This window comes from Zingiber officinale, chromosome 8A (assembly GCF_018446385.1).
Source record: "Zingiber officinale cultivar Zhangliang chromosome 8A, Zo_v1.1, whole genome shotgun sequence".
In the NCBI taxonomy this organism is placed as follows: Eukaryota; Viridiplantae; Streptophyta; class Magnoliopsida; order Zingiberales; family Zingiberaceae; genus Zingiber; species Zingiber officinale.
The window spans coordinates 9,044,763-9,057,702 of record NC_056000.1 but is presented as its reverse complement, the minus strand read 5'-3'; the positions used below and the strand labels follow the sequence as shown (position 1 = coordinate 9,057,702).

At 42.5% G+C, this 12,940-nt stretch overlaps 1 protein-coding gene across 1 annotated transcript; it reads right to left on the bottom strand.

Annotated features, from left to right (window-relative positions):
• Window positions 1-7,493: 7,493 nt before the first annotated feature.
• LOC122012299 (very-long-chain aldehyde decarbonylase GL1-2-like) lies at window positions 7,494-11,806 on the bottom strand. The gene is made up of 11 exons (XM_042568789.1): window positions 11,617-11,806; window positions 11,316-11,533; window positions 10,989-11,224; window positions 10,031-10,250; window positions 9,417-9,538; window positions 9,018-9,274; window positions 8,812-8,919; window positions 8,493-8,702; window positions 8,281-8,391; window positions 8,034-8,207; window positions 7,494-7,907 (listed from the first exon to the last, which is right to left on the bottom strand). Exons 1-11 carry the CDS (start codon window positions 11,668-11,670, stop codon window positions 7,752-7,754), a joined length of 1,866 nt encoding a protein of 621 aa, XP_042424723.1. The 5' UTR covers window positions 11,671-11,806; the 3' UTR covers window positions 7,494-7,751.
• Window positions 11,807-12,940: the final 1,134 nt, after the last annotated feature.

Sequence of the window (12,940 nt, the reverse complement as noted above, 5' to 3'; positions counted from 1 at the left end):
ATTCTTTGGATAAACTTCTGGGCTATGGTGAGTCACAAGGAGCTCATTAAAGTAACCAAGCCTTTGAGGTTTTCCAAATAGTCCTACCCATTGAACTTAATACTAAACCTTGGTCTAACTAGTTAGGATCCATTTAAGGGTAGCTTCGGTTAGTTCCACTTGGCCAAATGCACCAGGTCAAAGCCATATCTTCCTAGACATGCGATGCCCAAGCTTCCCTAACGTACTATCATCCAAAAACTTCACCAGTACTGTGGGTCAAGTTAAACCTCACCCTTTTAATCTATCCTTACTTACCCTGTCGGGTAATTTACCCTTGTTTACCCATTTCGGGTAATTAGCCAGCTACCTCGTCAATGGATATCATGATTGGCGCTAATGTCGAGGCATTCTTCTAAGCATCTCTCCTGACTACTATAAATAGTTTGCTCCTCTCATTTGAATTTCTCGTTGATAGCTAAAGTCATCTTACCTTCTCTTCCCTCTTCCGAGCCTTTGCTTTCTAACCTTTTGCTTGTGCCTCCTTCGTGGATTCTCCCATACCTAGGTATGCTCCTGGAGTCTCAACCTTCAGCGGTGTAGATTTAGATGATCTCCACTTCATGTATGAAGTGCCCACGACCATGCACATCATCATACCTTCCAAGGTCCATCAACTCTTCCGACCACCTCGGGGCTATGTGACTTTTTTCAACGAACAGGTTGTGGTCGACTTTCGTTTTCCAATCCACCCCTTCTTTTCTAATGTGAGTCGCTATTTTCGTATTTCCCTTTGTCAACTCACCCCCAATTCCATTCAGATCCTATGCAGATTTGTCCTTGTCTATGACTTGTGTGATATTCACTGGACTCCTCGCCTATATCACTACTTCTTCACTCCCCAGCATCATAGTGAGGGTATTTTTTGCTTCCAAGCTGGTACCCAGACTAATCTTTTTGCACCCTTACCCCCTTCAGGAATGGAGTGGAAAGATAAATATTTCTTCCTTCTCTTTCACTCTGCTGTAGAGTGACCTACTGAGCGGCACTTCTCTATCCCTTTAGCGCTTCCTCTAGGAGACTATCACTCAGACCCTATTTTCATGGAGGCGTCGTCACAGCTAGAGGGTTGGTGCTTCGATCTGAACGTCTTGTTAACGGAGGATGTCTTGTATTTATTTAGGTTGAGTTTCGTTCTTTCAGAGTTACCGCACTCCCTTGGTAAGCATTATCTTCACCTTAACTTTCTCTTACCTTTCGTGCTAACCCTCATTTTGCTGCAGTCGACACTCTCGCCTGATCATCTTTGACCAAGCCCCTCCCCCTAAGCGCTTTGGAAATAAATTACCGTGGACGCATAATCTTCAGTAGGCGGGGCCTTCCACATTCCATTTCAGCTGCTTCCAGGGTGGCTGCCATTACTGTCTCTCTTCCTGCTGCCCCTCACGCGACGCCTCCTGCACACTCTATTCCAGAGCTTGCGAGGCAAACTCATCCTGCTCCTCTCGCTCATCGCCCCCAGACTCCGGAAGAGGGGTCTGACTTAGACGAACAACCACTCTCGCGTCGACCAAGGCACAGATCTGTTGGATCTCGCCCGGTAGCCGAGACACACGCTACAACCCCACTGCCCCAGACAGCGCCACCTTCCGTCTCCGATCTACAACTCTCGAGCGATCCTATTATTCCTCCAGGAGCCTGGTCAGGAGTCGATCGAGGGAAGGCTTCGGTTGTTAAAGAAGAGATTGATCTGGAGTGGCAATCTACCCCCACTGCTCCGGCCAGACCTTCTTCCCCTCAACCGCCTACTTCCACTCAACCTGGCCCCAGCGGGATCGCTCCCAGATCATCTCGGTCTCGGCATTGTCGTTTTCATGCCACTATGCCTTTTGAGTGGGGACTGCATCGCAACCCCGCTGCCCAGGCTAACTCTATCCTACTACGAGGACAACTAACGACTTATTGGGAGGATACTATACAGTGTATGGATACTCTCCTACTGCCAGCTCAGGTGGATCGATTCTCCAAAGGTGCCACCGTGGTAAGCCTCTGCTTTCTTTTATTGCTCTTTTCTTCTTATCCTGACTTCCTGTTTATATGAATAGATTTTTACCGAGTCGATGCGATTGAGTCAGACTTTCTCATATATACATCAGCTAAATAAGATCTTAAAGGATAGTGTCGCCGACCTGGAGTCTCAACTTTCTGACCCCTCTTCGACCGTGTCCCAACTAAAGGCAGAGGTGGAGACCTTGAGAAAGGTAAATGCATCCCACAAACATAACCTAGGCGAAGCCCTAATAGAGGCTTACCGGTTACGTGATGACTAGAAGAGATCGGAAGTTCTCCGCTAGTCATCTGAGGCTAAGTACCAAGAGGAGCTAACCCTCAAGGAGAAGGCACAGTCAGAGCTGGCTCACCAAACTGCAGTCATATAGGACTTCAAGCTCATGCACAAGCAAGAGATAGACCGCCTGACCAAGAAACTCAATTCTAAGGACGTGCTCCTCATAGACCATAGAAGGGATCTGAATTCTCAAGTTGCAGAGCTGGGCTTCTTACAGGCAGACCTTGTCTCAAGCCCGATCTGCTCTATCTCATTCAACCTAGGCCTTGGAAACTTATAAGGTGGGGGAGAACGAGCATCGTTTGACCAATTGGGCAGAGTACCTACGTTCTCCGGAGTTTGGTGTTGGATCGTGGCGTACGTGAGAGGGGGTGAATCACATGGTTTTCAAAAAATTTTTTTTTTTTTTGAAAACACGAGTACGCAGCGGAAAATACGAAATAAAAGAGAAGAAACACGAGAACAACACAAGCGGTTTTTACTTGGTTCAAAGCCTTCGGTGACTCTTACTCCAATGCCCAGGTCCCACGGACCTATCAATGGGCAATCCACTAAAAAATCTCTTCCAATAACCCCAGAAGAGAGAATTGAGTACAAGAGAAGTTAGATCAAGTGCAACACACTGCACTTGTCCTTTTATAGTAATTAAGTATAAACACAAATATTACCAACACTTTTTCGAAATTGGAATAAGGCACTCTGTGTTGATGTATATCTGTCGGGAGCGATCGGAACTCCTTAGAGCAATTGTCGGGCTTAGCAGCTTCACAGTAGAGTCGCAGTAGGAACTGGAAGCAATCGAAAGCTTCAATGCACGTGTAATAACTCATATGTACTTTATGATAAAGTGTCTACTTGAGACTATCTTATAAAGGGCTTGGAGGGCGTCTCCCATAAGCATGGAAGGCACCTTCAATAAGGCAAACTCTATCCCGAGCAAACCGGCACTTATCTATGACAAATTCTAAAAAATATCCTACCGAGGGCGCCTTCCATAGCCATGGAAGGCGTCTTCTATGAACAATACCGAGACACCTTCCATAGCCATGGAAGGCGCTTTCAGGTACTGCTCACCCGAAGCAATGTTGCTTTCTTCCTTGTTTTCTTATCCTGCAAACATGTGTTAGTCAAAATAACTTACAAGACAAGTGTTAGCAAAAATATGAATAGTAATAATTAGTTCTTGTCCTTCTCGGACCAGGAACTAATCAAGGTCTCAGTATAGAGATCTCAAATGGACCTAAACTGAACTGACGCAAACTATCCCTCAACTGAGATATATCCTCACAAAGTCACTCTCCTACAGTGACTTACCTTTTTCTAGACATCCGATCAGCTCGTCGACCTATCTGGATTTCTTGCCAATTATCTGGTCAGCCCATCGACCTAGTTGGACTTCGTGTCAGCTATCCGGTCAGCCCGTCGACCTAGCTGGACTTCATGTCAGCTATCCGGTCGGTCCGTCGACCTAGCTGGACTTCGTGTCAGCTATTCGGTCCGCTCGTCGACCTAGTTGGACTTCGTGCCAACTACCCAGTCGGCCTGTCGACCTAACTGGATTTCGTACCAGCTATCCGGTTGGCCCGTTAACCTAGCTGGACTTCTCCTGCACACTCAGTCAGATTGTTAGATCACAATGAACCTAATTTAACTTACTTTGTCATTCATCAAAACCTAAGTTAGACTGTTAGTGCTAACTGCACCAACATTTGGCTCTCAGGTAGGAGATCGCTTCGTTTGATCACTAGCCTATGGAGCAGTGGGAGCAGTCCAACAACTACAAGAGGGAGGGTACTTGTCGTCTGACCTCCCAGAGGATTTCCTAGACCATCATCGTATCATTAAAGAAATGTCTAATAATGTTTTTTTTCGAATTTAAATGACTATTTGTCTTAGCACATTGTATTACTTTCTACGTATAAAAACTTGTCTATGGCTTCTTAGTTCTTGCTTTCCATAGGGGTTTTCCTATTTTCCTTGGGCTAGATTTGTGTGCGTAAGTGAAGTAGAGCTCGCTAGGCCAATAGCCAAAAGAGCTTTATGTAAGAGATCTTTCTAGATCCTTGCCTATCCTGGCTGAGATAGTCAGCCATGGTTGAAGAGCTTCGCTTGATGCTTGCAAAAGGAGTGTACTAGGACTTAACTAAGTCCTACGTTTGTGACTTGAGTACTTCCAAAGTGTCTCATTGAAAGCTTAATCTAGGTCAGGCTTACCTAACCGAGTTTTTTACTCATATGCCTATAGTGCTCATCTCCAGGCCTTATATCTTTCTCTCAAGGGATGGGTTCCGCTACTATAAGCAGAAGCTCCTTCTGGATGACATGGATTCTTCCATCCTGGGTTCTTTGGGCTTTGCGAGCCTCCACTTTCATCATGTCGACGTAACACCTGCGGGAGACCAGCTATTCGCCCCTGACTTCCCCGACTTGGTCACCCATAGGAAGTTTCATCTTCTGATGGAAGGTGGAGATCACCGCTCGAAATTTGTGCAATACAGGTCTTCCCAAGATGACGTTGTAAGAGGATAGAGAATCCACTACTATGAAAGTACTCCTCTGGGTCCTCACCAGGGGCTCGCTACCCAAAGATATAGCTAGCTTGATTTGGCCCATTGGTCCTACTTCATTACCAGTGGACCCGTACAATGAAATGGCTACGGGCTGGAGCTCACTGGCGTCGATCTGCATACTCTCGAAGGTGTTCTTAAACAGTATGTTGACAGAGCTTCCAATGTCAAAGAAAACCCTAGCCATGCGACTTTTGACAATAACAGCTTTGATTATTAGGGCATCATCATGAGAGAGCTCCAATCCCTCCAGATCTTGCGGCCCGAAACTGATAACGGGCCCTACAACTTATTCCCGGCTGCATCCTACCGCATGTATCTCCAAGCGGCGTTCATGAGATTTTCGGGCTCGGGCGGAGTCCCCATTAGTGGGTCCTCCAGAGATCATGTCGATCTCTCGGATGGCGGTATTTCTCCTATTCTCCTTATCAGGGGATTCCATTTGCTCCTTACCCCAGCCTGGCTGTTGGCTTCCCTGACCTGTATTTTTAAGCAGGGATCTACCTGACTGACCTACTGTAGTAGGCTGGCTAGCCAGCAGGCTCTGAAGCTTGGGCATGATCTTGGGCGGAGGCAGGCCCAGTTCAGCTGCACGCCGAGAGTCACGGGCGAACAGGACACAATCTTCAGTGGAATGAGTGTAGGACCTGTGGTAAGTGCAATAGTGGGGCTCCCACTGACCAGATCTAGGGGCTTTGACAACTTCTACCCATTGAGCTGTCCTGGATTCCTGACTGGGCGAAAATCCTAGTCGGACATCCTTGGAGCGAGGAAAAGGCCAAGATGGAGGTTGGGACGGCCTTTTCTCCGGCTTATTGGCAGTAGCAAGCGCCTTGTCTGCTTTCCGTTGAGCCGCCTAGGCTTCTTCTACGTTGATGTAGTTGGCTGCCTTCCCTAGCATCTCATCAAAATTCTTCACAGACTCTCGGATGAGGGCTCGGAAGAACTCCCCCTCCACCAGACCATAGGAAAAGGCGCTCATCAATATCTCTGAGGTAACGGGCGGGACGTCCTGAGCTACCTGGTTGAAGCGTTTGATATAACTCCTCAAGGGTTCTGCAGACTCTTACTTAAGGGCAAAGAGATAATAGTCTGTCTTCTGATACTTCCTACTACTAGCAAAATGACGGAGGAAAACGGTCTTGAAGTCTCGAAAACAGGTAATGGACCCGTTCGGTAATCTATCGAACCATTTTTGCGCCAAGCCGAACAGGGTGTTTAAGAATACTCGACACTTGATAGCATCGCTGTATTGGTGTAGCAACGCAGTGTTCCTAAATTTTCAGAGATGATCTTCTAAATCTTTGCTACCATCATATTCTCCAATAGCTGGGGGTTTATACCCCTTTAGTAGCTTTTCCTTGAGTACTATTAGAGAGAAGGGCACCTGCTCTTCGAGCATCTCCTTCGGTTCTTCCCGGAGGACTATAGTCTTCCCTTTCTTTGAATCTCTGGGCGGGGAACTCTCGGCCATGGAGGCTTACGGTTGCTCTCTCTTATTATAATAGTCCTTGCCCTTGTTATAGTAGTCTGGGCAAGGCTCGTGATAGAAGGCCTGAGGAAAATCCTTAAGTTGTTTTCTTTTAGACCCCCTGTCCGAGACGTGGGTCGGGTCCTTGGAAATTGTGGGCTTTTAGATCCCCTGTCCGATGATTCAAGTCAGAAGGTTCTTGGAGAATCGACGCAGGCCCTCCGACGCTCAAGTCAGATACTTTTTCTCCAAAAGAACATTGTACGAAGGAAAAAAGAACAATAGAAGACGAGTATGAATGTGCAAGTGAGCATACCTGCTCAAGGGAGAGGACCTCCCTTTTTATATGACACTGCGTACCTCTAGAGCCTGACCAATGTCAGAGAATGTCGGGTGTCAGGGCCTGTCAGGTGATGGAGGGCACGTGGTGCTCTCTTATTGGTTGAAAGAAGGTTTCATTCCCTAAGAATGGTTGACCATTGAAATATTTCCTGGCTGATGATAGTTATTCTCTGACGGACAATTACGATTCTCTGACCCTATTGTCCTTTAGTGATGTCTGTGCCTGCTCAGGTTCAGTTGCACCCACCCGGGAGACTACTCGGCCAAGCTGTCGTACTAGGGCATTAGGTAAGGAAAATAAGCTGAATCATTTGAACTGACCCAAGTAAGGCCCGAGCGAGTAAGAACTGATCAGTCGGTGATAAGCCAGGAACTACTCGGTCTTCTGTCTCAGATATGGATACCTGACCTATCATTGACCGACCGAGAGTTATGCAGCAGATGAGACAGGACAGCCTAACCACCCTCTTTCCTTGACTTCATACTGCAACGTCCCCTTGACTTCTGACTGCCCCATCTCCTTAACTTCTGACTGTCACGTCCCCTTGACTTCTGAATGTCATGTCCTCTTGACTTTTGACTATCATGTCCCGTTGACTTCTGACTGTCATGTCCCTTCAAGGCCCTTACTTATACGCCGTATCAACATATAATAAGAATAATGAAGAAAAGATTCTCTCCTAACAAAAATCATAAACTTATTAGGAGTTTGAATTTCAAGATAGATTTAGATTTTCTAAAATCTTATTATTTAATTAGTCTTTAAAACAAAAGGAAATAAAGACGGTTCCATAATTTAATTTCATGAATATATAGTCGTCTGTTCACATACTCTTTCTTTCACTAATGATTTATTACAATCTCTTGATCCCTAACATACGAACGAGTCACTAAGGATGAACAACTACAGTGTGTACACTTTTGATGGCGAGAGCTATCTAGTTTCGAATTTTTCAGATAAAAGCATTAATTATGTGTGACTTGTGATGATTTTATAAGTCTAGAATGCTACTTAAGTTGTGAACATAAATTACAATGGAAATCTTCAAGCGGGTGTCAGCCCATGCTTCAATGCAGCTCTCCACACCACGTCAATGCGTTCCACATCAATAGCGCCAACCTCATGATGCGTCCAACCTTCCAAGCAGTGAACAACTCCTCCGGCATGGCAAGCATGCACCACACCTCGCTCCATCGTGTACTATTATTAATAAAATGTTCACATTAATTATATTATATACGAGCTTGGATGAATTTGTATATAGGTAACTAATAGAAAACCTCTTGTAATTGGACTTGTGATTGATTATACATATATATAATATACCTCACATGATCCTAGTCCTTGAACGTCCTTGGGGAGTTTCATGGCGGCCAAGTTTCCATAGGTACAGTCCCTTCGGAAGCGGATGACGGGAGGCACCACGAATTGGTGGAAGTGTGTGCCTGTCGGCGCCCATCTCTGTTCCCTGGGTGAGAGCCACTTCCCAACTAGCCAAGTCTGCAACAATTTCACTAGTTTAAAGTTGGATTTTCTTGATATGTATATATATATAATTGCAATTTTTTAGCACCTTGCAATTTTTTGCTGCTTGATACTTGGTCACTTGAACCAGATTCTGTTGGTACTCTGCCGGGGCCTCCTTCTGGATCTTTAGAAATCTTTCGGTCGACAAAGTCAACATCTAGTGACAGTAGTTAAACAATCAAGAAACAGTGGAATACTTTATATTGATGCAAGTGTTGATGTAAGAGAGAGATTGATTAGAAGCTTATGGGCTCTCACTAGCACTCGTATATTTTTTCTGCAAAGGTAGAGCGCGATTGCCCTCCCAAGCTTGGACGTGGCTCCAGTCAAGAAGACCTCCTTTACAATATCCCTCGGGATCTCATTCAGGATGACGGCCGCCGTCAAGGTGTTGCCATGGACGACTCGAACTTTTAAATCTGGGTGTTTGCTCACGAATAGCGTCCCACCGCCATTGAGCGATTCGTTCTAGATAGAAAACAAAAATATATACTAATTTCATTAGAATGCATGTGTCAAATCTTTCAGCTAGCTAGCTAGTTTCGATACTAATACAAAAGTGGTCAATTTGTCCAACCTTATTCAATGCTGCAAGGCTAAGGACTTTAACTCCCAACTTATCAGCTCTCAGTATCGCCATCTCAATCTGCTTATTGATGCCTTCTCTCGCAAAGGGCAAAAAATACTGCAACAATGACAAAAAAAAACAATTAACAAGAATCAGCAACTGAGAATCGTATTTTAATTTGTTCTTGTGCTAGCCAACTGACTAATTATTTTCACCTGAAAGCCATATCTCGGGACGACCCAGGTCTGATGCAAGCGGCCTCTCAAGTAGTAGAAAGAGAGGGTGAAACTCTTGGAGAACACCCACATCAAGAGCATGAACACGAAGGCTAACGGCCAACATATCAACAACAAGGGATTAGCCACAAATGGCTTCGAAGAGAGTGAGCGAAGCACGAAGGGTACGTGCATGGACGAGATCACATCCACAACGTGCGCCAAGAAGACAAAGTCTGGAACCCGATCATTCTTCCCTGCTTCCAATTAACAAATTAATCATTAGATATTTCATTCCGATCATAATCTACATGCTCACTACTGGGTTGGTTGATTTTGTACACAATGTATAATTCAAAAAATGGAAAGAGAAAAAAAAATACAAGAACAATTAAGCACCTGAGCTTATCTCCTCCTGCAAGTCCCATGACTTCTTATTCATCGTCTTCCCCAGCAAATCAAAGAGGGGCATGAAAAGGCAAAAGTTGCAATCCTTTTCCTTGTGGTGAATGCTTAAATACCTGCCAACAATTTTGAATCTCCCTTTAGTTGTATTGAACTGATGCAAGATGTGTTGCTGCTGCTGAGAATATGAAAGCAACATAATTTCTTGAGCTAGTCAATGTTCTTCTCCCGATCAACTCAATACATTTTTTTTAAAATTAAATTTACTCATTGAAAAACAGGACGCAACCACGATGGGGTGCAGTTAATGAATTCTATAGAAAACAAATGCAGGCGTACAGCAGTGGTTATGTGGTCGTATTAACTAGCTACTTGTTGAGTAGTAATAAATCATTCATTAATGCCATCATAAATTTTTACAGGTGTACTAGTAGGTTGACGTTTATGGGCAAACATATACACTTAATATTAATGTATTAACTAGCTGCTGTATAAGAAATGTCACTTAACTGCATTTCTGTCTCAAATCAGGTAACTATAATCAATCAACTACAGTGATAAAATAAATAATTAATCAATGAATAGATGAATTAATGAAGATGACTCACGTGGGAGTGTAGATGAGGTAACGTAAGAAGGGCAGTGAGTGGAAGATGCGTGCGGGGAACACCTCCACGTTGCTGTAACCCAAACACCTCAATAAATCGAAGGCGAGCACGTAGGCGTACACGAGACCCACAGAGCCATAGCCGACGGCGAAGGATCCAAGCAGCGGCAGCGCCATCACAGCCGTCATCGCCAGGTTCTCCAGTGGCGTCCCAAACGCGGCTGCTCCAGTACCACAACAAATTGAGATTGGATATACTATTTTTCCTCCTTAATGAAATTAATTATTAAAAGATCTTAAAATTGCTTCAAAGATCAACTATTTGACTGGACCTTTGGATTAATTTGAACTGATTCACGTGAACTGTATGAATAAAAATTAGTCATATATAAATAGTTTATTTCAGTTTAATCTGGTGTTAATTGGATTGGATATACTACTAACTAAACTCTAAAGCTAATTTTTGCTTAAAAACGATACGTATGAAGTATTTAAAAATACTTGAAAAGTGGGCTAATGTTCTAGATAGATGTACTCTGAGTATATATTGACACAAAAACTGCTACAATATGATCATATATAGTTAAGTTGATTGGTTGATGATTCCTCACCACTAGATGACACTGATTTATAACCTTCATCAAATCATAAACATACACTGAAATTTAACTCTCAAATTTGTGAAACTGATTTACTAACTACAGTATCTCTTAAAATTTAGATTTCTGCACTTTTAACAAGAACATCTTAAAGTTCCGAGCTAAAGGAAAATAACATTCAAAAGAAAGTCATACTTAATTTTGGATGATGAGAAATTAGCTAGGCGTGACTATTAATTGAACGATTACGACAATTAATATCACTTAATTGTAGAATAAAAAATTATGTATCCACATCCTTCATCTAAATGGCATTTATTAAGTTTTTTTTTTTAAATAAAAATAAAAATAAATACCGACCCGTCATAGGCTGGGGTACCAATGATGAATGGTGAATTGAATGGTAGTGAGAGAAGATGTATTCTCTGTGATAGCTCCTGTGAAGCAAGTAGAACAGAGGCTCAGAGACCACCACATGCAGCAACAAAGACATCAGCCATCCCTTGATCTGCACCACAGGCACCCCGTCCAACGCTGGTTCTACTTGCCACACCACCAAGGATGCAACCAGAGCTTGCAATATCAGAAAATTATCCCTGCAAAGCTCCCGACAAATAATCTGTACATGTTAAACTAATGGTTTAAACGATCAGAAAATTATGAGTTATAGCAGTAGTTGGTTATCACCAGTCCCACTCTTGGTCAATCTGGTGGAAATCCAGGCCATGGGGGATGACCCTCCGTCTTCTCGTGTAGTAAAGCATGTTGGAGAAGGTGTGCGAGAGCTGGAAGATGATGCCTCTCAGGATGAAGAGGATAAGAAGGTGACCAGACCATCCTACTCCTCCTCCATGGCTGTTCCAGTCACTGATGGCCTTGGCTACCAGTGGCGCACATAACAGATACTGCGCCAAGTTCATCTTTCAAATTAATCAGATCGATCAGATGGAGCAGGGAGTAAATTAAAATAAGAGTATTGCTCGCATGCCTTGTAGAGTCCCAAGTTGGCCCATGGCCAAGAAGACAGAGGAGCAGCCATCATTTTGATCTTCCGTGCAGAGGGAGAAACGTGGAGAGATATATAAGAGAGTTTGAGAGGTTATGGAGTTGGAATTGTTCTTCCTTCTCTTCACACTTAGCTTGTTGTGTGATGATGAGATATGTTTGTATTTACAACCCTGCATCTGCTCGGTTTATATAAAGCCAAGCCAAAGTCTTTTGTACTTCAACAAGGACATTTATTTAACGCGCAAAAAGAAAGGATGGGCCAATTTTCAAATTGAGGAGACAATGGATATATTCAACTTAACTAGCATTGACCAGCTTCTTCTGCATTATTTTTCCCCCATTTTTAAATCGTGTTTATAGACTTTATCAGACAAATTAAAAAGTCAAGAGTTAAAATTGTAGTTATTTTATAATTTTTTAATCTTAATCACAAAGGGTCTTAAATCAAAATCATATTAAATACTAAATCATTCTAGACAAAAAATTCCTTCAAATCTTAGTTATGAAACGTAACCAACAATATATAAACAAAACGTCTTTTTTATTATTAAAATGATAAAAGTAAACGGTAGTTATATTACTTCTTTATTTCTTCATTTTTTATTAAAATTTTGATTTTATAGAAATTCAATTTTTATTAGAAATTTATAAATTACTTTAAGACCAAATTATTATCGTGAATTTCTATGGAAAACATTTCAAACTTACTTTTGTAAGATCTGCATTTAGTAATAAAGTGTCGAAATCAATAAACATCACTTTATTGATTTTTATTTATCTATGAAGTTTGCATTTTATGTAAATTTATTACAGGGATGGGAGGAGTACATGTGGAATGCCAAAAAGGAGGGAAGGAGGGTATTATCCTTTCTAATTTTGAAAATAAATAAATTATATTTTTCCTTTTTTTTTTTGTTTTAAAAACAACAATATAATAAGAAAAGTGCAAAGACAATGGGGTGTATGGAAATCATTAATCTAATTAGTGACATTCAATCAAACACCTTATTAATAAATTAACAATTTGAAGTTAGGCGCTTAGGATATATTTATTAATATAATTTGTCCTATCAGACTCATAATGTTTGTGAATTCAGTCACCTTCCCGAATCACATCTGAGCCACTATATGCATACATATATATCTTACCCGACTCAACACGATAAATTAGTTACAAAAATTAATTCCACCCATAATAAAGTTATGGCCTGTAGTCACGTTGCCTGTCGTGTTTATAAGAGAGAAATACGCACCTCTCTCTGCTTTGAAAGAAAGTCTGACATTGAAGCCAGCCATAATCAACA